Raw genomic sequence first — 26,236 nt, forward strand, 5'->3', positions numbered from 1 at the left:
TTTGGTTCCCTTCTGATTCTCTCGTTGGGGAATATGGTGAGAAACTAGAGAGGTACGTGTCTCCACACTCTGCAGAAGCTGTAGTGATGATGCCTATTAAATCATGCCATTACAGGAAGTATCACAAAGTCTTTTTCATCTGTTTTCTTCAGTGTGGGCTTTGGTTCTGGTAGAACTGCAGCAGTGGTAATGTAGGATGAGTTGCATTGCTCTCAAACCTCTCAGATAATTTACACAAAATTAATCTAAAAGTATCTCAACTCAGCATGCAATACCAGTTACAGCGTTTTTCAGTATATAAACATTTTTATTAAAAAAATACAACTTTCTCAATGCAAATAAATATGTTAGGGATAAAGATAATATGCATAATATATACAATCTGTGTGCTTCACAAGAGGCTCAACCTTTGTAAAATACATTAGGAATAAGTTATTTTTTTTATACAAATTTATAACTTAATCATTGCTACATCTCCAACCACAAATACTGGCAACATTTATTCACACCCCTGATAATGTGTGAAAAACCCTCAGATAAATGCCTCTCTTATTGCAAAGTGTAACAGTTTCACTTTGAAAGTTGTAAAGAAATTCAGCCCTTGATTTAGGTATGCTTTAGGAACTATTGTTTTAAAGAAAATCACTAATCACACAAGCACTTGATGGAGATTTGGGTGACAATGCTATGTTTCACTTGGGCCTTTTTCGTTTCTGAAGATCTTTTGGAAACTCGTTAAACGGCATCACTCTTTCAAATACCCAATCGATATAATAAAAGATTTGAAGCGCCGCACCAATGAACTGGAAATTTTTTGTAATTGGTTAACACAACTTTGTTTGAAAACCTGTGGTCAAATCAACAGACAGAAAATCAGTCATTTTCTGTGGCAAATAATGATCCTGATAACTGAACTTTAAAGAAAACCTGTGCTGTTAAAGATCACCGTCCCCTTACTTTAAAAGAACTGAGATTAAGCACTGAATTGAATACATTTGTTTGAAATTTTGTTGTAGTAATAAAAATTAATTTAGTTTAAGGGTTTTGCACATCTTTATCAAAAAGGCAATAAATGTTGCAAAGTATAACTGGATGTTGTCACCAATGAAACAGGTACATTCATGTTTGCATGGAGAGTCAAAGTCAGGCTCTGCAAGTCAAAATAATGGCTTTTGCTGAAGACAGTAGGAATATTCGCAGGTGTGCGCTGGATGAGCATCTTCTGCTGATGACCGCTCTTATCTTTTCAGTTCTCTCCTGGTAATCAAGGTTAAGTCTTCAGAGTGTCTAGAGCCACGGCGATGATCCTCGGCACGCTGCGGTAAAACGATTCATTCTCAAGACCCACAAGACTGTAGAAGGTCAAGGGTCGTCCTGCCACAACAGCTCTGATCCGTGCCTGGTAAAGTCCTCGATCATTTTTGGAGGTCAAATCGACTAAAACCTGAGCAGTGACAAATAGAAATAAATAAGTAATTTCACAATGCAAATAAAATTTGTAATTGAAACTTAATATTTGACTGTGATTTACCTCTTGGAAGCTCATCTGCAGATTGTTGTTTGGTATGTTTAGGATCCAGTTGTATGTCTCTTGGATTTGGCTAACTTGTCGTGAAGACTCTCTCAATCCAGGACAAACTATAGGGAAACCCAAATGCATGTCAATTTGGTCCATAATGCACAACATCTTTAAATCAACGCCAGAAATGTTTTATACACACTTTTCTCACTGATAGCAGGGATCTGCCTCTTCTGAAGAACACTTCTGGGTCTTCTTTGAAGACCCAATGACGTTCCATCACGTTTGAGGTCAGAGGTTTCTGTGTGAGCACGCTCCACTTTCTTGACGGCAGATGCCAACACGTCCAGAAGTGGTGCTGCCGAAGGTTTTAATTCTCCTCCATCCCCGATGTCATCAAATGTGAAATCCTCTGATGTGGCGCTCCACTCAGGAGAAACTGCTCCTCTGAAGGAAGCTTCACTTTGTGCAGCGCCATCATCCACAGTCTCATCTTTTGCTCCTGTTCCTCTAAGTTCATCCATCAACACTGACAGAAGTGACCAAGGCTCCCTGGATTTTTGGGGTGAGGATGATGGAGCAGTGTGGCCCAGTGCTATGGTTGAAGAAAGACTGTGAGGAGAGTCTTCATCAGGATAGACTGAGTCCAAATGCAGAAGAGGAGGAGCTGCTCTGGAGCCCAGTCTCAAGTGAAGGCCAGAAATAAGAGACTGAAATTGTCCAGCCAATTGTTGCACCCAAGAATCCTGTGTCTGCAAACAATTAGAGACATAAAATAGATGTTAAGAAAAGGGTCAAGTAACTCCACAATGCGTCCAATCTAATCCTTAATATTTTAATTGAAAAAATCTCCTATTTAATTGAATAAAGTAAGTTTACTTTATATAGAATGTGTCCTCTTCATACTTAAAGATGACATGGATATAATATTTACATGTTTGAAGCCTTGAACATGAAAGATAGCTTCAAAAAGAAAACATGTTTTCTAGAAACATGCTGGTTAAAAATGTTGGTCTTTTTATGGGGCAAGAAATGTATCCTTTTTATTCTAGTATGTCTCTCATGGCGAATGTATTTTGCTAAGCCATTTTGATTGGTTGATCAGCACCTTGTGACAACTTCCTGAAAAGCTGTCATGGTTCTGACACTTTGAATTCATGCTTGATCTTTAAGTTTTCCTCAATAAGCACTGCTATTAAAAAGTAGAAATGTAGCTGCTCAGGTAGTTCATAGTTATCAGTATCTGTATATTTAGTTCATTGCCATATTTCTTTTAACATAATTGAATCATTATCAAATCAATGTCAGGTTTTTAATTGTTCTTTCAATTACCAGTTCTTGTTGTTTTGTAATAGTGCTTAATTGAAGTTTAGATGATGTAACCAAATGGTAACCAAGTCTTGATCTAATAAATATACAGAATTTTCCCACAATTCATCCACGGGCATTTTTTTATAGATTGTTGGACTGAGATTAGACAGATTTATTTATGTACATTAAGACTGTTTGGTGCTTTCTGGTCAATGCTACATGTGTCATGTGTTTTTTCTGCAGTAGACATTTGTTCCCTGGAATAACATTTATAGGTCTTCTAAACTTTTGTGACATTAAATCAACCATTATTTTATTGAACAAATTACTGTTGTGCAGAACAAGAAAAAACTTCTGGAATATATATACAGTACAGACCAAAAATTTGGACACACTTTCTAATTGAATTCAATGAGAAGGTGTGTCCAAACTTTTGGTCTGTACTGTATATGTACGTATATATATTTTAAAGAAAAAATTTACCTGTTGAAAAATATTTTCTTCGTCACTTTTTGGTGTGGAGGAAGTATCTGTCATTCTAGTCTGGTGCTGTTTGTCCATGTCATCAGCCATGTTTCTCAGGTATTCCTCCCACTCATCCACTGAAGGACCCACATGTCTAAATAAAGATGGTGGAGCATGAGGCGGATCCTGTGTTGCTGGTATCATAGCTCCCCCTAGCTGTTCTGCAAATAATGAAATACAAGTTAGAAAGGTCATGTTAGACATTCAACATTACACTACTGTATTGTCTAAAAGGGCAGATTGTGCATGTGCTTTTGTGTGCTTGTGGAAAACACAGTGCTGCAGAAGCACAATCTTTCAAATCTTTACCTTTAATCTGACTGAGGCCATGGTTCAAGCCGAGGTCCCTCCTTTCTCTGTTGTGGGTAAAAGCTGCACTGTAGATGTGCTCCACAAGCTGAGGGAGAGTCTGAGTAAAGAAAGTCAGGTCCATTTTGTCCCTGATGTAGTCTTCAGCCCTCTGGAGTAAGTCCAACATGGTTTGCAGGAATGAACGCAACTCTACAGGATAGAGAGATAAAAAATATATATATGTTCCAGGAATTTCAAACTAACTGAGATGTTTTACTTGTAAATTAAAATTTTGAATGCAGGCACTTACGACACTTCTTGAAGCGGGTGAGGCATTTGTCCTCAGCCACTCGACTGCAGGCACCAGCAGACTGACTGGGAAGACAGGTCAGGGTGTAGAAATGACAGAGAGAGTTAAACTCAGACCTCTGCTCCTCCTCTGTCATATCTGTTGTTTTCAGGAGCTCTGGGCATGTCGGTTCCCTGCTCCCTAGTGACTCTGAAAACAATACACAGTAATTAGGTGTTTTTGTTGTTGGGATATCAGATAGTCTGTGTATTATTATTATTTTTGTCTGATAATACAAAGGAAAGCGGTGTTGTGTTTCAGCTGCGTGAAACTCACTCTGTATCTCGGCCTGAACCCAGTCAGAGAAAGCAGACACACGTGTGTAAACTCCAGGTTTTCCTTTCTCTCCACAGCCATCCCCCCAGGAGGTGACACCAAAGAGCTGGAAGCGACCTGAAATTCGGTCTTGGTAGATTAGGGGGCCTCCAGAGTCCCCCTACAGATGACAAATACCATGTCTTTGTATAAAAAGTGTTTTGATATCCTTAAGGTTTCATACAGAGCATGATTAGGTTTCTGATGGAAGCATGCAAATACAGCATGAGAGAAACCATATAAAATGAAATTGCGGGATCCAAAAGTTGTTACTCTGCCCACCTGACAGGAGTCTATGCCTCCAGAGAGATAGCCGGCACAAAGCATAGTGTTGGTGACCAGATCTTTGCCGAGAGCGCTCTTACAGGTGCTCTGAGGAAGCAGAGGGACCTTGGCCTCCATCACCACATCAGCAGAAGGCCCATCTAAAAGACACACGAAAATGTTTTCGATAAACTCTCACTTCATTTTTCACTGCTTCAAATAACAGTCCAGAATTCTTAAGCGAGAGTCTGTGAGAGTCTAAGTTTTTCTTTCTTTTTTTTTTTTAGTTCTAGAGAGTAAATGAACAATCTGTGTTTATGTCCTGATGAAATGTTTGTTGCATTGTGGGTGTGTCTTCTGTGGCAGTCATCTCGGGTCTCTGTTCAAGACGAAGCCCATCTCAAACCCAGCTCTTCTATAGGAAGTGTGGTGATAGAAGCTCAAATTTGATTTGTTGAAACTTAAAAGTAATTAAAAGAATAAAATCACTTGTGCATTTGAATACATAAAATCTTTGCTTGATTTTATTATTGATAAATAATTACCAGCTATGTATGTTATGCATTTTGTGTGTGAAAGTTAACTTTGCTTCCTTCTTATGGTTTATTAAATTGCATTAGCATTAGTATCTGTGACGGTTTTAAAACAGAAGTTTTATTACAGCCGTAGTTCACTTTGGTTTTTACCCATCTTGGTTTTGTGGTTAGCAGGACAACAAATCTCAAATTAAAATTATATTTTTGAAATGCTGAACTCTCCTTAAAAATGTATACTGACAAATGTTTAACTACAGCAAAAAGAAAAAGAGAACTTGACATGTTGAGCTTTTTAAACCTTTTACCAGCTGCGACTGAGACAAGAGTGAGAGTGTACACTCACCTTCATAGAGAGACCCCCAGCCTGCCACAAGACACGGACTGCCTGTTGGGGGGTCCATACCCGAAGGAAGACATACCGGTGTCACATGTTCAGACAGGACCGCCGGGGATGTCAGCTCCACCAGGGCTATGTCATTGTTGAAAGTCTTTGGATTGAACTGCAGGAAAGTGAGAATTTGGTTTATTACAGTTTTCTATTGACATTGTTATGTAATTATTTCTTTGTACCTTAGGGTGCTGGATGACGCGGTTCACTTTGAGAACCTGCTCATCCGGGTCTTTCTTGGTAATGTCAAACTCTCCTACCGCAGCTGTCCAGTAGCTCTCGCTGCGGCTGCTGAAGCAGAAAGATGGGTAGCAATGCAGGTTTATTTGTAAAGTAACATTTATACACAAAGAGTTTTACAGGAAAATACATTAACAAAAGCAACAAAAATCCCATTAAAGATAAAAAATACAACAAACCAATGTCTCAGCAATGTCTCATCTGTATACCCATATGAGATTAAGTAGTTCTCCATAATCTGAGCTGGAGTAGTATATTACTGGAATTGACCCAGGATTGAAGTCTTGATGAATTCCACAGGTAATTTATATTCACTATGATTTATAATTTGTGTGACCGTGCAAAAAGGCTCAATTTAGTCTACCAAATAAGATATCAATGAATCCAACACTTACCCAGCAAAACAATGTGCTGCAGTCACTACCCAGGAGCTGTCCACCAAGACCCCTCCACACATTAGCTCACCGTTTAGCTGCAGATTGACCAGCCAGGGCCAGCTGCCCAGAGGTGCAGGGGAGCCACCCACTATCCTTGAGCGTGGCTGTGTGTTGTTCTGCACTCTGGATGACCTCTGACCGCACACTGCTGCTAAGACAGACATCAAGACAGGCCTCAGCACGAATTCAGAATATTTCTTATTGGGTACACAAAGGAGAAATTAGAGAAAACGCATCGTACCTTGTGCATGCGACTGCATGTCAGGTTCAAGGTTCTGCATTGTGTGAAGTAGGCTGCACTGGAGGACCCGGGCACTGCAGCTCTCCCCCATGATCCTGATGCAGCTCTCAGTGTTGAGCTCACCTGGCAGACAGCGATGCTGGTAATACCCACAGGCCTGACTCAGAGCCCAGCTCCGCTCGGCCTCACCCTGAAGCTTCTGAGCCTTGCTGATCACGTCACAGCTGGGCTCCGACGAGGCACTAGACGGGGATGCTGTTGAATGAGGAAGCAAAAACAAGTAAGTGTCAAAAACATGCTGGAGACTCAAGAATAGGAGCTGATGAAGGATAAGAACTGTACTCACAGCAGGACCCTGACAGCTGTCCACAGTTCTGAAACAGACAGGGAGCGCAGCCTCGGCATCCTGCCTCAGTCTGGCTTCTTTCTGCCAAAGCACGATCCAGAGCAGACAGGGCGCTTGTCATGGCAGCTTCCAGGACAACTGTGCCCCGTTCAGACAGCGCTGCGGCAGAGGACAAGAAGAGACATCAATGTATTGATCAAAGAGGAAAGAAAAGTAGCATTTGCATTTCACATCCAGATTAATATATCTGCTCAGCAAGTATGTAGAGCACTTTGTTTGAACTTACCTTGCCTCCATTATACAGTTAGTCTATAGTTTTCCTCATCTAAGCACATTTTCACAAATTTATCTAGTTTTGAAAAATGTTACCAGAAGTTTTCCAGAAAGCTTGAATGAAAGGAATCTCAGTGATTCAGTGGAAAGACTGACATTTGCTGGGGGAACACTCAGTAAGTGTGAGCATTAGCATGAAGGGGTGTGTATTGGTGTGTAGGGGTGTGTGGGGGTGTGTAGGGGTGTGCGGGGGTGTGCGGGTGTGTGCCTGTGTGCAGCTCCTCTTTTCTCATGCTGCTTTTTGAGCTCATTGGCAGCTTTTTTAGGGAAGCTAGCTCATGCTCTGCCCGCTAGTGAGTCCTTCAAACCTTCAAACGCGCCGCTGACCCCACATCGCCCCTCCCTCCCCTCTGCGCTGCGCCACATTACAGGGCAGGACCACTAACAACAACAATGCCGACTGAAGACTTAATTAGAAGGCCAGGGCTGAGCGGGCAGAGGCTGAGGGGTTTTGGGGCAGGCCTGGAGGGCACTGGCTGGCAGGCCTGGGACCAACAGGAGTCCAGAGATTTGGTGCATCTCGTCATGTTTGAAGGCTCAGCTGTATCTTAACATTGAGTTTTAATGAGCAGTTTGACAGATTTTGTTCATGTTAATGAAGCAGTGGAATTGTCAGCTCTTTACTGGAGGAAAACTCAGGAAGACATTATTAACTAATCATGGGCAGATCACAGGTAGCTAGACAGATGTTTCCAAATCTGAAAATTTTTTCAGCACACTCTTTTCATAACTTGGACCCCTCTTAACTAGATTCTAAGAAAAATAAAAGAGCGACCAGAGTTTTATGAGATTTTATGAAGCATAGGTAAATGTGTTATCCCTATCACACCTGCTGCTGTGCCCTGCTGGCCAGCTAGCAGAAAAAAAGTTGGTGATTTCCATATTACTATTAACTCCAACAAAAACATATTCAGCTTTATAAAAAGTTTTCTGGTCACAACCCTTCACCCTCTACAATAGAACATTTTTAACTATGACAAACAATATGGTGTACTTTTTAAGCAAAGTAGGATTTCTGGTTGCGTCTCTGAATTAACATTGTATCAGATTCCACTATAATATTTTCATTCAAAGTTTTCATACAGTGAGAATTACATGCCCACATATCCATTAATAAAATCATACGCTGAACAGCTGCTAAATTTCTGTAAAGCAATTCTGAGTGCATCCATTTCACAGAGTATAAAAACTAAGGAGACACGTGACTCTCTTTAAGACAATTTGTTTCAACAGAAGTTTTGTCTCTGAGAGTATATTTAAGTGCCACATACAAATAATGTTATTTTAAAATGTTACAGCTAAGATAAAATGAACATTAATAAATGTGTAATGTGAGTTAATTGGATCTGAGTTATCCTTCCCCTCAGGACGAGCTAATAATCAGATTAGTCATTGATCATTTTAGTATTTGTTACTGCTCACATTGCATTGCATATTTCATGACGAACAGCTTCAGTAAGTTGAGAAAAGGTACCTTTGAGAGCGCTCTGGGGGATCCTGTAGCCTTCTCTACCTGCTGGGGCTCCCTGCAAACACTCCAGCCCCATTAGCAGCAGTGAGATGAAGAGCGGCAGCATCGTGTTACACCATCAGACCCCCGCTCCACTTTGACAGCAGGTGGACAAATGGGATTGTCGCAGAATGAATGAAGAGGATGCAGATGTGATGGAGATCAGGCCGGTCTGCAGAGTTTCCTCGTCCTTATTGTCTGGGGGCTCTGTCTCCCTCCTCCTGACGTTCTGGGCTCTCTCCCACACTGTGATGCAGGGCATCTGTCTGTAAGGTTACTCTGAGGAACAATAGGCCCCTGAAGTGGTCCCTGGAATATATATAGAGTCCCAGAGGGAAGACCAGAGAGAGGGAAGGAGGGGTGGGAGAATAGGAAAGGGAGGGAGAGATGCTCTCATGGCCAATGCACAAACAGATGAATTCATTAAGACTATGACAGCAAATCGGGCGCAACTTGCCAAGGCTGACCATCACAAAGAGGTTTGGTTTTATGAAAGGAGACAGAGGGAGGGAGATGCAGAGACGCAGATCAGGAAAGAGGGGGTGTAGGGGGTAGAAAGGGGGAGCCGACGGATTGGCTGGGCGGAAGGGAACAGGGAGTTGTTTGAATTAATTAGTGTGAGAGAAAGAGGGAGAAAGTTTTGTCGAAAAGGATATGCGCTGATGTGACACGGGGGGAATGTGCAGCCAAAAGGGAGTCTAAAGTAAAAAATCCCAGTGAGATTCAAAGCGGGCCAGATTCGGGACGCTGAGTGTTCGAGGGAGAGGGAAGTGTCTGCCATTCGTGTCCCTCAAAGAGGGCATTGTCCCCGGCGTCCCTCTGAGGATACCCACATCAAAGCAGGCCCCCGGGCATCAATTGGCTGCCGCGTCCATTGATCACTTACAGTCTTTTGTCTCTCCCATTAAAATATTGTCAATTCACATCACTTTTGTCTTTCTCTGCTGAACTCTGCTTTTGTTACATAAAGGTACAGTAACGCGTTGCTTACAAACATGAAGTATTTTCATGGAAAATTATTTAGCTAAATATATATATATATATATATATATATATATATAAAAAATTCCCTTCTCCCCCCCCGCGGGTGGTTCTTATCCTCTGAGCTCGGGTCCTCTACCAGAGGCCTGGGAGCTTGAGGGTTCTGCGCAGTATCTTGGCTGTGCCAAGGACTGCACATTTCTGGACTGAGATGTCTGATGTTGTTCCTGGGATCTGTTGTAGCCATTGGTCCAGTTTGGGGGTGACTACCCCGAGGGCCCCGATGACCACAGGCACCACTGTGGTCTTCACCTTCCAGGCCCTCTCCAGTTCCTCCCTGAGGCCCTGGTATTTCTCTAGTTTCTCGTGCTCCTTTTTCCTGATGTTGCAGTCGCTTGGTATTGCTACATCTATCACAACAGCTTTCCTCTGTTGTTTATCCACTACGACAATGTCTGGTTGGTTCGCCATTACCATTTTGTCTGTCTGGATCTGGAAGTCCCACAGGATCTTAGCTCTGGCGTTCTCCGCCACCTTTGGGGGTGTTTCCCACTTTGATCCCGGGGTTTCCAGTCCATATTCTGCACAGATGTTTCTGTATACTATGCCTGCAACTTGGTTATGTCGTTCCATGTACGCTTTCCCTGCCAGTATCTTGCACCCTGCTGTTATGTGCTGGACTGTCTCAGGGGCCTCCTTGCACAACCTACACCTTGGGTCTTGTCTGGTGTGGTATATCTGGGCCTCTATTGCTCTGGTGTTTAGGGCCTGTTCCTGGGCGGCCAGGATGAGGGCCTCTGTGCTGTCCTTGAGTCCAGCTTTTTCCAGCCATTGGTAGGATTTACTGATATCAGCCACTTGGGTTATTTGCTGGTGGTACATCCCATGTAGGGGCTTGTCCTGCCATGATGGTATCTCTGGCACCTCAACCTCCGTTCCCTGTTGTCTGAGATATTCACTGAGCACATTGTCTGTTGAGGCTTTGTCCCTGATGTATTTATGGATCTTAGTTGTTTTTCGTCCTGGACTGTGGTTCTCACACTCACTAGTCCTCTGCCTCCTTCCTTGCGGCTCGTGTACAGTCTCAGGGTGCTGGATTTGGGATGGAATCCTCCATGCATTGTTAGTAGTTTTCTAGTCTTAATATCAGTGGCTTTTATCTCCTCCTTTGGCCAGCTAATTATTCCAGCAGGGTATCTGATTACTGGCAGGGCATAGCTGTTTATTGCGCGGATTTTGTTCTTGCCATTGAGCTGGCTTCTCAGGACTTGCCTTATTCGTTGGAGGTATTTAGCTGTGGCTCCTTTCCTTGTGACCTCATCGAGGTTGCCATTTGCTTGTGGTATACCTAGGTACTTGTAACTGTCCTCTATGTCTGCTATTGTTCCTTCTGGGAGTGAGACCCCTTCTGTGCGGATGACCTTCCCCCTCTTTGTGATCAGCCGACCACACTTCTCTAGTCCGAATGACATCCCAATGTCCGTGCTGTAGATCCTGGTGGTGTGGATCAGTGAGTCGATGTCTCGCTCACTCTTGGCATACAGCTTGATGTCATCCATATAGAGAAGGTGGCTGATGTTGGCCCCATTTTTGAGTCGGTATCCGTAGCCAGTCTTGTTGATAATTTGGCTGAGGGGGTTCAGGCCTATGCAGAACAGTAGCGGGGACAGAGCATCTCCTTGGTATATGCCACATTTGATGGACACTTGTGCAAGTGGTTTGCAGTTGGCTTCAAGGGTGGTTTTCCACAGCTTCATCGAGTTTGCAATGAAGGCTCTCAGAGTCCTGTTGATGTTATACATCTCTAAGCATTCAATGATCCAAGTATGCGGCATTGAGTCATAGGCTTTCTTGTAATCAATCCAAGCCATGCACAGGTTGGTGTGTCGGGTTTTGCAGTCTCGGGCAACTGTGCGGTCTACGAGGAGTTGGTGTTTGGCTCCTCTGCTATTTACACCGATACCTTTCTGTGCCGTGCTCATGTGTTTATCCATGTGTTTGCTTATCTTGGCCGCTATGATGCCTGACATGAGCTTCCATGTTGTGGAGAGGCAGGTTATTGGTCGGTAGTTGGGTGGGACTGGACCCTTTGATGGATCCTTCTGGATTAGGATTGTCCGCCCTTCAGTTAACCATTCAGGGTGAGTCCCACTTTGTAGCAGCTGGTTCATTTGGTCTGCCAGTCGCTCATGGAGGGCAGTGAGTTTCTTTAGCCAGTAGGCATGGATCATGTCAGGCCCTGGTGCTGTCCAGTTTTTCATACCTGAGACTCTTTCTTGGACATCTGTCACAGTGATGGTTACCAAGGCTTGCTCAGGGAGGTTATTATGGTCCTTTCGTAGAGAGATCAACCACTGTGCATTGCTGTTGTGGGACGCCTCCCTTTCCCATATGCCTTTCCAGTATTGTTCAGTCTCCAGCCTTGGTGGGTCTACTCTGTTGTTATTACCCTGCCATTGAGAGTACACCTTAGCTGGTTGAGTGGAGAAGAGCCGGTTAATCCTTCTGGATTCATTCTCCCTTGTGTATCTCTTTAGGCGGCTGGCCAAGGCTTGGAGCCTCTGTTTGGCAGTTTCGAGTGCTTCAGGTATGGGCATCTGCCTGTACTTTCTGGGTACTGGTCTTTTCATTGTACCCTTGTGGAGCTCTGACAGTTGGCTCACTTCCCTCCTTGATACCTTGATTTTAGCCTCTAACCGTCTTTTCCATGGTGGGTATTGGGTCTCATGGCGGCTCTTATAGCCAAGTGTCTCAAGGATCACTGATGCTGAGTTGTAGATCAGCTCATTGGTTTCTGTTATGGTGTTGGTAGGGATTGTTCTCAATGCTGCATTCACATTCTCAATGATCTCTGATGGTACTTCACTCAGCCGTTGTAATTGGCGCCGAGGAGGTCTGGTTGTCATTGTTGTTGTATCCCCTGACTTGTAGTTAAGTCCCCACAGTTCTGACATCCAGGTTCCTCCTTTTTGCCGTAGCATTTGTGTTGTATTTCGTCAATCTCAAGTTGTGATAGCAGTTGCCGTTTGCGGATGTTGGAACACTGAGCTACTAGTTGTTTAGCGCTTAGTGTTGACTGGGGATGTCGAAGTAACCATTCCTTCACCAGTCTTTGCATGTAACCTCTCTGATTAGGGTTACTTGAGTAGTAGCATTCCAACAGATCCACATTTTCATCTCTCGCCCATTTCCGTCTTGTTCCAGTAGCCCATTTGTCATCAAGGTGCTCTGGTTCCCCAACACCTGACGCAGACCTTGTTTGGCCGGGCGACGTCTGAGCCGAACATCCAGGTCCAGGTTTTGTGTCTCTCATGGTATGAGGTAGGCAGTAGCTTGAAGGGTCTTGCCTAAGGACCCAGACTGGATTCGAACCCTGCCCTCTCGGGTGATATACCGATGCCTTATCTATTGAGCTATCCAGCCAGCTACTAGTATATATATATATATATATATATATATATATATATATATATATATATGACTATATAATGACTTTTTTATCAGTTCAAATTCAGTTTTTGATCCTTTAAATTTAACGTCTAAATTGCCTTAAACATTTGATTTTGTATAGTGGGTAGCCGTGGATTTATTGTGGAAACGTCTCTAAATACTAAATACTAACCAATTCAGTTAGTAACATCTCACAACTAAAAGGTGAAGCTGAGCATTACCATGATCTGCAGAAACATTTCTTCTTCAAGTTAAGAAAAGATTTATTTCAATATTAAATACATTTAAAATTATAAATCGTGAAAGTTTAACTTATTCTTTTTGATTTGTACCCAGACCTTTTTCAAAATTGTACAAGGTGTAACAAAATAGATATGTATAAATTAAAATAATTAAAGCAAATTGATTAGATTAGCTGTTATTATTTTGCTGATGTTAAAACAGCAGAAACATTAGTAAAATAGATGCAAAAATAGATTGGTTTGCTTGTATGCTGCAGGAAAACCTCAGCAGGCTGTTTAAAAAAGCTGGCTATGCTCTGGGAATGGCTCTGGAGTATCTGCAGATGATTAGTCGGGTAGAAAATAAGCCAAGTTCTGCTGGGGGGTTTTCTTCTTTGTCGCTAAATGCATGCTAGGTATGAGGGATTGCTGTAAAGTCAGCAAAGTGTTTTGAGATGACATATTGTGAATTGGTGCTATATAAATCAATTGAATTGAATTGAATAAAGAAAATAGCTTCATAAAATTAACAGCATGATGGATGACCCTGAGCGTCCCTTTCACAAGACTGGGATAGAAATTGACTTCAGTCAGAGGCATCTTTACAGACACTGAAATACAGACTGCTACAGTCTTTCTGTAGTCTTTCTATCTACATTCATCACCATCTGAGTCTGGATGGAGAAATTTGTGTTAGCTGAGTTACAACAACATCTAATTTACTTTTGACATCAATTAAGCTTTTTTAATTGAACTGAATACAAATTACTGCCATACTGGCAGTACTTTACTGCTTAAAGGAATGGCAACTAACTCTATATAACATTTCTGAAGGAGTGTCATCAACTTGTAACCGTACGTCGGGTCCTCAGTTTAATTCGAAAGCAACATACAGCTTTTTACATTTTTTGACCATCTGCTTTTCAACTAAGATTTCAAAATTGTATAAGGTTGAAGAGGAGTGACGGCTACAGATTTGAAAACTGGAAAACAGAAAAACTCCAGCTTTTTTTGTTTCTTTCAATATTTATATTATGTGTTTGTTTCATTTTTTCCCAGCCTTCCATAATGGCACGATGACTGTGAGATCTGAGAGCAGGATCAGGCAGAGCGGGGCGGGAGCTGCATGGGCCGACCGGGCGGCTCTCTTTCATTCCTTCCTTTTCTCCACTCATCTGCCTTTGATGTCCTTTGATTAATTTGCCTTCTGCTCACTCTTCTTCTATCCACGGCATGGACAACTTCCCTTTTGTCCACTGCCAGCCTGCCTCAGTTTCTACATCCGTGAAGTTCTGGTTTTTTATGACTTCATTACCAGTCGTACACATGCAACTGTGGAGGTCCGGTCATTTAAAATCACATCTGAACCATGTTTTCAGGGAACGCGCCATTGCTTAAGATAATAGTGCTTTATATCCAGGAAAATGTGGACAAATAAAAGCTTTTTTGACTTCACATTAGTCAGTCAGGAAGTAAAATAGGTTGTTCACGTTAAAATAATTAATTACAACATATTTTCCAACAGTGGTTACACTGTTATCTACTAGAGAGCTTTTTGGGAAAGATGTTCCTTTTCTTATTTTTCATCACAATGTGTCCAAATACTCCAATTTAACAAAGGTATGACTTTTTCAGAAGAGGATAAAAGTTTTGGACTTACCTAGCCAGAGTCTAGAGGTGTGTGATGAACTCCTACCAAAGAAAACCAATGGCAGAAATTTTATCAAAAGGTGAGTCAACAAATAATTAGTTCAAGGTGATTACACTTCATGCAATTAGGTTATTTTTTTGTGTTTTATTTCTTCTTACAGATTTGTTTGCTTTTCAAATAAAATGTAAATATAATCCCCACTTTACATGTGGAAGTAAATTTACAAAACACTTTATCGTGATCGAATCTGTAAGTCTGTTTTGTTGCAGATCATGAATGCTTTAACATGTTACATAAAACGCAAAACAAAACTCAAAGCACAAACTCAGTCATAACAATGAGCACCTTCACAATAGTGTTGAATAACACCCAGCCATTGTGCTCAGTTATGAAACCAATTCTTCCATTGTCTCAGAGAGAAAACAATTGAAATCTGGGTCAGTGGGGAACGGTAAGCAAGGGCTAAGAGGTTCCCAACATTTCTGCAAAGGGAGACACTTGAGTTCCCTGACAATAGTCAAGCAGAAGCATTTCTACTGCATGCGCCTTTAACTGATCATTGTTAACTAAATCCCTCAAGGCCGCAACAATCCCATTAGCTGCCATGTGATTCATGTTAAACATCATTAAATGAATAAATACATTTAAATAAAGGATTGTGAACATTGATTTGGTGGAAAATATGTTGGAAAGATTGTCTGTTTGTTTTGAGTATGCATGTCAAATATTAAATCATATTTCAACGCATGAAAGAAGACATAATGAAACACAAAACATTTGCTTCATACTGCCTTTGTAGGGATATCTCAGGGCTGCATGAGAATCTACAGCATAACTTCTGTCTTTTGGCCACTAGAGAGCAGATTCATCCTAGCTCTTTAATAATGACTTCTGATCATGTCTGTATTTGACAGGATTTTAGTTTATTTGTTCATTATTGAGAAATCAAATAAAGGGAGTTTTTTTTTTGCACCTGAAGTAACTAATGTTGCTTCTCACTTTGACGTTTGCCTCAGTTACACAACTAGATATGATAGAGCTAAGGTGTTCTATGTGGAGTTTAGTACAAAAAGAAGAGATTTTCACAATCATCTAAAGATTTTGTTTTCTCAAATGTTATGAATTGTTAAGTTTTAATGTGCAATCACAATTTTTCAGAATCAGCTATTAATGTTTTCATTTAAGAACTGGTAACTATCCTAGCTTGCACTAATACTTTTTTACAAGTACCTTTTGGGTAGCATTTAGATTCACAAAAACAGAAAATATTTTTGAGAAATTTCCTTGCAGCAATGAACATACTTTTGAGTTGGGGAAAAGCACAGAATGGTTCAGACTGGTTCCTCGAAAGTACTATGTCTAGGGAACTGAAATAGGAGTATGATGACAAAAGAGATTTTGGTTCATTATTAACAAGCTGCTCCTGATTTGCAAACACTGACATCTAGTGTTACAGCTGCTACTTTCACTCATTTGGGAGAAAATGTATGTCCTCTTGAAGTTACAGTTTTTCTGGATTTCTTTCATGCAGTTGTCAACCTAAACTCCACATTTTCAAAACAGTGAACGGCATTGTGAATTCTGGGCAAACATCTCTACTTTTCTCTCTTCTGTCCAAAGGACTTAAATCCAGAGGAAACTTTGAAAACCTAATTTATGCTTCAATATTCTGTTTTAGAAAATAAGGGCTTTCTGGTGGCAGCTATTACTAACAAGTACAATTTAACATGCTAACTCAGGCCTGTAGAAAATGAAATGGGGTTCCACATTGTGGAAAAAGGATGATGGTAAATATCCATCGATCAACTATTTTTTAGGTTCTACAGACACCTGAACCAGACCAGTCGGATCAGAACCAGAATATTCTTGACTAAAACTGACTTTGGACCAGAACCCAGGATGAATTCTGGTCCAGAACCTCAACAGAACTTCATGGACCTGCAGGAGAAGGTTCTGGTCTGTGATCAGAACCGGTCTGGGCTCAGCCAGTTCTGTTTGGACCCGGTCAGAACCACTGCAGGCCTCATTAAAATGCCTCAGAGTCAGCAGCTGATTGGCCCGGCTAGCCTGCTCCAGATAACAAGACGGGTTCTGGTTCTGATCCGGCTCACATCAGCACTGCAGTCTGAGAGGTCAGAGGTCACACACTGACTAACAGGACGGACCCGGCATCAGAACCAGAACCAGGCTTACACAAACATGAAGCGCCACGCGTTCAGCTCTTATCGGTCAGGCGTTGCTGCAGCAACGGAAAGGTCAAAGCAGCCAATCGGCACGCAGACGGCTGAACACTGCTGGGAACCAATCAGAGGCTGAGATGGTTTATTGGGAACAATGGAGACACACACACACACACACACACACACTGATACACACTCTCTCTCTCCTTCCTCTCAGTGAGGGTGTGTGTGTGTATCAGTGTGTGTTTATCAGTTGGGGGAAATGTCAGCTGAATGAGCTGCAGAAGGAGCCAGAGGTCAGAGTTCAGACCTGAGGTTCTGAACTCTGAATAGAAAACAGAAATTTAGTTTCTGAAAGAAATAAAAAATAATTTATTAAAGAAAACAAAGATTGGTTCTGGTCCAAATACTCCTGGTCAGAACTGATTATCAATGAAACACTGCTGGCTCCACAGAGCGCTGTGATCCAGGTATATTACTGGAAGGTTGAGTGGAAGGAAAAACTACAGCAGGAAAGTAGCAACAGTAAGTTTCCCTTCTGAATGTTCTCAGATTATTTTCTGATTCACAGATGAAGTTAAAGTAAATTTAACTGGCAGTTTTTCATCTCACTGCTGGCAGCAGAACCAGATCAATGATTACTGATCGACTGATCGGATCATTGTAGATGATTATGTAACCAGGTGGTCGGTGCCGTTACCTTGGTGATAGACGGAGGGACACTTATGGTTCCGGCAGCCCAGAGTCCGACCACAGATCTGATCGCAGGGGGGGCAGTTACCAGGGCAACACTGAGACACAGAGCATCATGGGAAAGTGAGTTTAAACCGGACTGCTACCTGGTCATTAGGTAAGGGGCTAAAGACGACCTCTGACCTTCCTCCTGCACTGGTGTCTCTTGCAGTTCCTGGTCAGAGGACACTTGGCGTCACAGAGGTACTCCTTATGGCACGCCATCGGCTTCCTGTGGCGCCCGCAGCGGCACGCCTTCTCCACCTCCTGCAGGACGACAGTGGTACTGCAACAGCTGCTGCTGCATGAGCGTGCGTGTGTGTGTGTGTGAGAGAGACGGTGTGTGTGTGTGTATGACAGAGACGGTGTGTGTGTGACCTGTCTGCAGGTCTCGCAGCTCCCTCGGTGGCATCGCATCGAACACGTGTGCTTCAGACACGACAAGCGTCGGTCACACGTGTCGCCGCAGGGCAGCACTTCCTCTGTACACGGCAGAGACGACTCTACACACACACAAACACGAGTTTAACTCCAGAACCAGAACTGAACCACAACAGAACCCGGTGTGTGTCTCTTACTGGTCTTCCCGCAGGGACAGGACCTGCTGACGGACCGGGGACATGGAGGACACACTCCATCGTGACACACGTCCTCACAGGTGTGATTCCCACAGGACAGCCGCGCTCCACACACCTGACACACAAACACTGGATTAGAAACCCGACCCAGGTCCAACCGAGACACAATCAGGTCAACTGGACCCAGGAGACCTTATATATGCTGATTCTAGCCAGCAGGGGGCGTCAGAGCAGCGTTAATTAGTCAATTTGTTCCAATGAGGATGAGCCGTTAGAGGTCTGGCTCCCCCTGGTGACCGGAGCTGGTACTGCACCAATACCTGCTGGCAGGTCCAGCGGGGGCTGGCACAGGGCCTCTTTGCTGTCTGCCGCCCACACACACACCTCTGGAGGCTGACCCTGGGACAGGGGGGCACTCTGACACACACACACACACGCACACACACACACACACACACACACACACACACACACACACACAGAAGGTCAGTCTGAGGTCACAACAATGTTTCATAGGCTGATACAAGAATCTAACTGGGATCAGAGCCACAGAAAAATTCAACATGGCCGCCATGTTGAATTTGACAATATTCATCACATGAATACATCTGGTGTCATATTACCCAAACTGGACCCATAAAAATAAAATTTACTGATAATTTTTGTATTTTTCAAGATGGCCACCATGGAAAACTGTTTTTGTGTGTGGTGCCAAAACACAGAAATCATGTATATTTTCTTGATCTTGTGTTTGCTTTTTCTAGTGGATATTTGTCAAGATGGCTGCCATGATTGTATTAGAGAATGCGTCTAAAACTTGCTGTACTTATTGCCAGCTAGCCAAAAGTTAGGTCCACTGATCACTAATTCGCTAAACAAGAATTTTAGCTACAATATCACCAAACATCAATATATTAGCAGAAGAGTTGGAAAGAACAAAAACGATGCAGAAGCAAATTCTAAAAAGCTAAACACAAAAATATTAGCAGAAGCTAAGTGTCCTTCCAGACAAGCACTTTGTGAAACTAGCTAACAAAGTGCTTGGATTCTGATTCTGCTGCATATTATTACCTTATAGTTGTATGAAATGGATGAGCAAAGTGGAAAACATCTGATGTGACACAAAGTTCATCCATGTCATGAAATGGGAAACATTTTATGACAATAATTTGTTTAAAAGACTCAAAACTGATTCAATCAAAAGAATCCTGAAAGATAGGTACATACAGGTGTGTGTTGACCTGTGTGTCAGGGCTAGGTAGAGGTGTGTGTTTACCTGTGTGACAGGGCTGGGTACAGGTGTATGTTTACCTGTGTGACAGGGCTGGGTACAGGTGTGTGTTCACCTGTGTGACAGGGCTGGGTACAGGTGTGCTGCTTACAGGCCAGCAGCTTCCCACACTGCTGCTGGCAGGACCAGGACTGGAGACGGAGAAAACAATGTAAAACTGAGGCAAGAACAAGATGGCCGCCTTGTCTAACAGCAGCTCCTTCATCCTGGAGCTGCAGGTAACATACTGACGGCTCATAGGAGCCTGACACGACCACCTTCGGTCAGTTACCTTGTTGCTACAGCGACGGGGGAGGGGCTTTGCTTTGCCACACAAGCAGGACACGGACACCATCTTAGGACATGGTGGACATGGACCTGGAGACACGCAGAGACGGAGCGGGTTCAGGCTGGTTGCCATGGCGCCCTCTGACTGAGGACTGGTTCTGGTCGGTAACCAGCATCAGAACCAGGTGTATGCGGTTACCAGGGTGACAGAGCAGCAGGCAGGTGTGTCCACAGCTGGGCCTGAGCTTCTGCTGGCAGACGGAGCCGCAGGAGTGAGGAACCAGCCAGGGGTCGGCTGGAGGGTCCTGCAGCTTCCCGCAGTAGCACATCTACCTGAAAGCAACACGGACACAAGAGGGCCACGTGGGTCAGAACCTAGGAGCCAAACTCTGGACCAGTCAAAGTAAAGGCCTACCTGTTGGGTGTGGCGCTGGGAGGATATTCGGTTCTGCACTTTGGACTGAGGAGAGAGAATGAGGAGAGTTAAAACATTCCTGCAGGCAGTGAACGCACCACAGGATGACCTGAATCAGATGACTGAAACGGTAAAACCAGCCTGAACGTAGCAGTCTGTGTTCCTCACCAGGGCCAGGGATGCTGCTTCTGACCAAAGTCTTCATCTATGGCAGAGGAGATGAGGAAGACCGAGTCTCTGGCCCACTTCTGGATGCAGGGCAGGTGGAAGAGGGAGAAGCAGCCGGAGCAGCTCCACACCTGGACAGGTGGAGTAAACCCTGAGTTCAGACTGACAGGTGGAGAAAATGCTGGGTGGTTGTGTGTGTGTAGGTGTCTGTGTGTTTGTGTAGGTGTGTGTGTGTGTGTGTGTCTACCGGCTGCGTCCTCTTCACCGAGGCGATGCAGATCAGGCAGGTTAGCGCTCTGGACTGAAACATGTCGCTGAGGTACTGGCCGGTTCTGGTCAGAGCCGACGCATCGCCGCCTGATCAGAGGGAGAACGGGTCAGAACCAGAACCAGACGGCGGTCCCGCTCAGAGCAGAACTGGGCTCACCTGTCTGGCTGGTGTAGGAGGTGAAGGTGGACTCCAGGATCCTTCCTCTCTGTCCGTCTCCATCATCATCATCGTCGTTATCTTCATCGGAGGAAGAGGAGCTGACCCGACTCTCCACCAGGCGCAGGGCTGCGGCCTGGTTGGACCTCCGGATCTCCTCGAACTTGGACTGGACCGACTCACCTGCGTAGAGAGGGGGACAGTTGAGGTTCTGGATCGGTTCTGACACGCAGGGCTCCCAGACCTTCATCACCTTTGGCAGGTCCAGGGTTCGTCTTCGTCCCCCGTCCTGCTGGGACCCCCGGCCTGTCCTTCTGCAGGGGGCGGGGCCGGGGTCAGGAGGGTCAAGGTGAGAGGCCCCGCCCCCTGCTGTCTCCAGGCCGGCTCCATGGCAACGCCACCAGGCTCTGACTGTAAAGACAGAAAAAACCTGGAGTTACAGCTAACTGGACCAGTGCGCATGCGCCAGGTGTGTGGAGCTGAAAGCTGAAAGTGGGCTGGGTTCTGCTCCACATGGACCCCACCACCAGCCTGGGTTCTACCTCTGTCCCGGACCGGGCCGTCTCCTCTCGGAACCGGCTTAAACCAGCTGGGTCATATTACCTGCCAGCCAGGCTAACAGAGACAAGCTAACAGTAGCTGAGGTTCGGATGAAAGCCGTCGGAACCAGCCGAACCCCGGCGGTAACCGCCTCACAAACACACACAGAGCAGTTAGCTGAAGCCAGTCAGCACATACAAATACTTGGGCCTACAACTAGACAATAAGCTGAACTGGTTCTCCAATACAGATAATGTGTACAAGAAAGCACAGAGCAGAATGTACTTTTTGAGGAGATTGGCCTCCTTCAATGTGAGCTCTAAGCTCCTGTACATGTTTTATAAGTCCATCGTGTCTACTGTTATATTCTATGCAACTGTTTGTTGGGGGGGCAATGCGAGGAAGAGAGACATACAGAGACTGAACCGCCTCATCTGCAGAGCTGGCTCCGTGGTCGGTGTGAGCCTGGAGTCTGTGGAGACGGTGGTGGAACAGAGGACACTGTCTAAACTCAGTCTAATTTTGGAGAACACCAGCCATCCTCTGTACACTGTTTTCTCCAACCAGAGGAGCTCCTTCAGTGACAGGTTCCTCTCACTGGGTTGTTCAACCGAGAGGATTAAAAACTCCTTTGTCCCACGGGCCATTAGGCTTTACAATGCTGCTATTTGTGGGGGAGGGAAAGGAGGGCGACGGGGCAACTAGTATTTTTAACATATTTAAGCACTTTTTACTAGACTTCTTTTAGTGGGAATGTATTTATTTATTATATTCTTCTATCTTGTATGGTTGTTTCCAGATGTACGATTTTAATGTTGTGTGGATGTGAATTAATGTGTGAGCAACAGATAACCTTAATTTCCCTATGGGATTAATAAAGTTTAACCTAACCTAACCTAACCTAAGCAGCGGCGGCAGCAGCTTCAGCCTCGGAGCTCAGAAACAAACAGAAGAGCCGCAGAAAGAAGGAAAACTCACCTCAGCAGAGCGGAGAGGAGCCGCTGGACGCCGCTCACCGCTGCGCATGTGCACTGACCGGCAGGGGCATGCTGGGCCTTGTAGTTCTTTGTGGGGTGGCGCCTCATAGATCAATGGTTAGTCTGAAACTACATCTCCCAGAACTCCACCAAACTCGCGCGTGAAGACACAAACTGTGACGTGTCCTTCTGTATCTGCGCATGCGTGTTTCTCTGCTGGGTAAATAAATCTGAATACATCTGTTTCGTCAGGTGGAAGTTAGAGAACCAGATTTGTGTTTTTCAAATCGGGGCCGCCAGAGGGCGCTAGAGAGGACACAGAAACCTGGGGAAGACAATGTTATCAGACACATTAAATAATATTTTTACAATAAAATCTTGTCGGGTTTTCAGTCATTATTACAAAACATAGGCTAAAATAATTTATTTAAATGTTGTTTCCATGCTCATGCTTGTAGTTTTTCTATCTATAATATTTAACAGGATATGAAATGAAAAGAAGTGGGTGTTAACTTTCTTATAAAATATATTTATTTCAGCACAGTTTCTTCATCACATGTTGCATCATTAAAAGCATCAGGTAAAGCCCAGAAGACCTGGTTCTGAATCCACCTGGGTCAGGAGGAACATGCCGGTCTCTGGTTCTGCAGCCGATAAATGGGAAACTAAATCATACCTGGAAAAAATGGACTTTGGTTGAATTCATGTCATGAAATCTAGAGGGTTTGGTAGCACTCAGGCAGTTCTGGATGGACCTCAGACCGACTGGCATTCGGGTCTCAGGGTGAAGATTCTCCGCTACAAGCTAGCAGCTTGGGGTTACGCAAACTAAAGTTAAGATGGCATGATGATATTTAGGCTGGAATGTTCCCAGACTTGCTCATGGGGTTATCAGATTGCACTCAGGTGTGTTTGCAGTTCTCATGATGTGGCTACCTTGGAATGAAAATATTTGCAAAGGTCACCTGAAAGGCCATCTACATGAACAGCTACAATAAATTTTACAAAATCAAATTGTAGGGACCTTTAAAGAATTGAAATGTGGAGTATTTGTGAAAAACTAGACAATGACCATCTTTGCTCAGTCTCTGGATATGCAATTGTGTGTCGAAGTAGGGTGAATCTCCTTTAAAAAAATAAAATAAAATCTACTCTTGTAGCTGCAGTTGAGTTTTAGATAAGTGGGAACACATTCTTGGAGTGACAAATCTAGCCTCTCTGTCTGGAAAACAAATAGAAAAGTCTAGATTTGGCATATATGAAGGTAAGCCTACAGCAGTTGTCTATCTCTATTTTCTCAACTGTTTATGTAGAATAAAGGGGTAATGGTGTGGGACTGTTCAAGTAGGAGGAACCCTTGATGCATCAGCATAAAACATTTTGGGCAATTTCATGCCCCCCCTGGGTGCATTTTGGAGACGGAATCTTACTGTTCTATCATGACTGAAAGTAAGGTCTGTAAAGTCATGGATGAGTAAGTTTGAAGAAAGACCATCTTTGGTATAAGAGAGAGTTGAAACTGCAAGCCAGGCCTTTTCATCAGACATGAGCCTGACCTCATGAATCATCAAACATTCCCACAAACAATCTCACTCCAGTTAAAACTGTCATTGCTGCACAGCTGACATTAAAACCAACAGAAAAATGTTGTACTAAAGTTAAAAAAAAAATCATTATTTTGAGGTCTTCTTCAATGCAAAAAGTTATTTCTGTAACACCATATATAAACTGTAAAAGTGGAAATTAAATTGAAGGCTGCATTGTAGTTATAAAAGGAATAGACAATACTTCAATGTCCAGAAGTGCTACGTTTTTAAACAGAGCTGGCTTTACAATACCATTTCATTTTCAAAAATATTAAGTCACTCTGAACAAATCTTTCATCTTTGCTTTGGATTTTGTTGTTTTTTTGAGCAGTCAGACTTTTTCGTTTAATTTACCTGTCAGAACTCTGCTGTGTAATGGTCATATTTTGTTAAATTTTTTATCAGATGTTTTACTGAATCACAGAGGGTTTATTCTGGGGCAGATGCTCCAATAAAATGAGTCCAGCAATGCCTATGATGCATGACATACACAATATACGTAGCGGTGGTGTATGCACATGCAGAGTAATTCATTTAAGTGTCGGTGTGCAGCGGCACAGCTGGGCAGACTCATCCCTGCCACCTTCACTTGTACAGAGTATATGTCTGTTTCTGTGTGTGCAAAATCCCCGCACACATACTTAAGTAATTCATTTTCAACTTGGCTGGCTTTAAGGTCTGTGTGTGTGTGTGTGTGTGTGTGCGTGTGTGTGTGTGTGTGTGTGTGCAGGGAAGGTAGCTGGCGTCAATACTAATTTGGTACGTGAGAAAACAAATGTATTTAATCCCTGGTTGTCTTGTCCTGTTTTCCTCTTCCTCTCCTATCTCTCTGTTTCCCTGCCTCTGCTAACCCTCCTCGCTCGTCCCTACCGATGCCTCGAGGGCTGATAGCCTTCAGCACTGCAAAGGGAATTTTAATGCAATGCCACCTTCACTGGGAAGGAATGAATATTTAAAACAGTGAAACACTACTTGAGCAATAAAACAAGGACAAATCCCTAATTTTGCAGGCACACATGTTCACTAACTCAGTTATTCTCACACACATGCAGGAATGTGTTTAAGTGACACACACTGACGCGACGTCTGTTTTTTTTCACAAACCGGTTGAGCTGGTCTGACTAGAGATTGGTCTGCCACTGTTTGTTTTTGTCTCTGCGGAGTGTTCCCGTCCTGTCAGGGAACAAAGATGAGAGGGGTTGTCATGGTTACTACTTGAAAGCCCTCAGTCAAGGTATGACATGACGGCCTCCTGCTTTGCCTTTTTCAGTTTTGGAGTCGTTTTTTTTCTTTTATTCTTTTCTCTTTTCTTTCAAGCTGCAGTTGTTTTAATGTTATGACACAGAAACTATAGTCTTTCCTTCCTTTCCATGGAGACGCCAGACTTGGAGTGTGTGCGCAACTTGTAATTTGGAGCTGTTTGTTGCTTTTAAATTTTTTCTTGATTTGCTTGCTTGTTTTTTTAAAAAGTTTTTTTATGTTAGTGCATTTTTTGATCGACAATCTAACTTTGCATCTTGCAAAATGGTAAGCTTAAAGTGCTGTGAAATATCAAACTGGGTTAGTAAAAATTCCGGGGCATGACTATTTAGATTTTAGAACATGATCTAACAAAACAGATCTACATTTTGTATCAACCATCTCAGATACTCTTCCTTAATTAAATGTTATAAAACATGTATTGTTGCACATTAATGTGTGCTGACAGTGTGGAAGGTTTTGTTTAGCATCAAGACAAGATAATTTTTGTCTTTAAAGCAGCCTGAAGTGAAACTTGAAATGAAAACTGGAATTCGTAGATTAAACAAATGCTTCTTTTTTCTCTTAAAAATGCACAATTGCTTTGTGCTACTTTGAGCAAACAAAAAAACGGTAAGAGGAAGTAACAGGTGAGCTGAAGTCACCGTCTGTTGGTATGGAAACAAGGTGTGCTGTCGGCTTTTCTTTTCAAATAATACAAAAGAAAATGCCTCAGGCTCTACTTTCCCTGCAAACACACAAACCGAATCCCCACGTGCGCGGCGTTTAAGACATTTGAATACTTCTGAGAGGGAAAAAGTTTTAGTTCGGATTTGAAAGATTCTTCAAAACATCTGAGGAGATAAACTTGTGAAAAAGGGAGGACAAAGAGTCTGAACATCTGATGCTTTTAGGTCACAGATCTGAA

The 26,236-nt window shown here is 43.3% G+C and overlaps 1 protein-coding gene and 1 pseudogene across 3 annotated transcripts; both read right to left on the reverse strand.

Moving 5' to 3' along the window:
* Positions 1 to 277: 277 nt before the first annotated feature.
* On the reverse strand, positions 278 to 8,697 carry prss56 (protease, serine 56). Of its 3 annotated transcripts, none has more exons than XM_023335602.1 (14): positions 8,570 to 8,697; positions 6,763 to 6,921; positions 6,417 to 6,671; positions 6,134 to 6,323; positions 5,681 to 5,786; positions 5,454 to 5,610; positions 4,593 to 4,735; positions 4,272 to 4,431; positions 3,957 to 4,145; positions 3,665 to 3,856; positions 3,314 to 3,516; positions 1,722 to 2,271; positions 1,532 to 1,638; positions 278 to 1,444 (listed from the first exon to the last, which is right to left on the reverse strand). In XM_023335602.1, the coding sequence occupies exons 1-14, from the start codon at positions 8,670 to 8,672 to the stop codon at positions 1,271 to 1,273; spliced, it is 2,688 nt and encodes an 895-aa protein (XP_023191370.1). In that variant the 5' UTR covers positions 8,673 to 8,697; the 3' UTR covers positions 278 to 1,270. The 3 variants fall into 3 exon arrangements, with proteins under 3 accessions (XP_023191370.1, XP_023191369.1, XP_023191371.1); XM_023335601.1 differs by having other exon boundaries at positions 5,681 to 5,789; XM_023335603.1 differs by lacking the exons at positions 278 to 1,444; positions 1,532 to 1,638; positions 1,722 to 2,271 and having other exon boundaries at positions 3,356 to 3,511; positions 5,681 to 5,789.
* A 129-nt stretch (positions 8,698 to 8,826) lies between these two features.
* Positions 8,827 to 22,153, reverse strand: LOC102223010 (annotated as a pseudogene).
* Between the last annotated feature and the right edge of the window lie 4,083 nt (positions 22,154 to 26,236).

The sequence above is a fragment of the Xiphophorus maculatus genome, chromosome 6 (assembly GCF_002775205.1).
Source record: "Xiphophorus maculatus strain JP 163 A chromosome 6, X_maculatus-5.0-male, whole genome shotgun sequence".
NCBI lineage: Eukaryota > Metazoa > Chordata > Actinopteri > Cyprinodontiformes > Poeciliidae > Xiphophorus > Xiphophorus maculatus.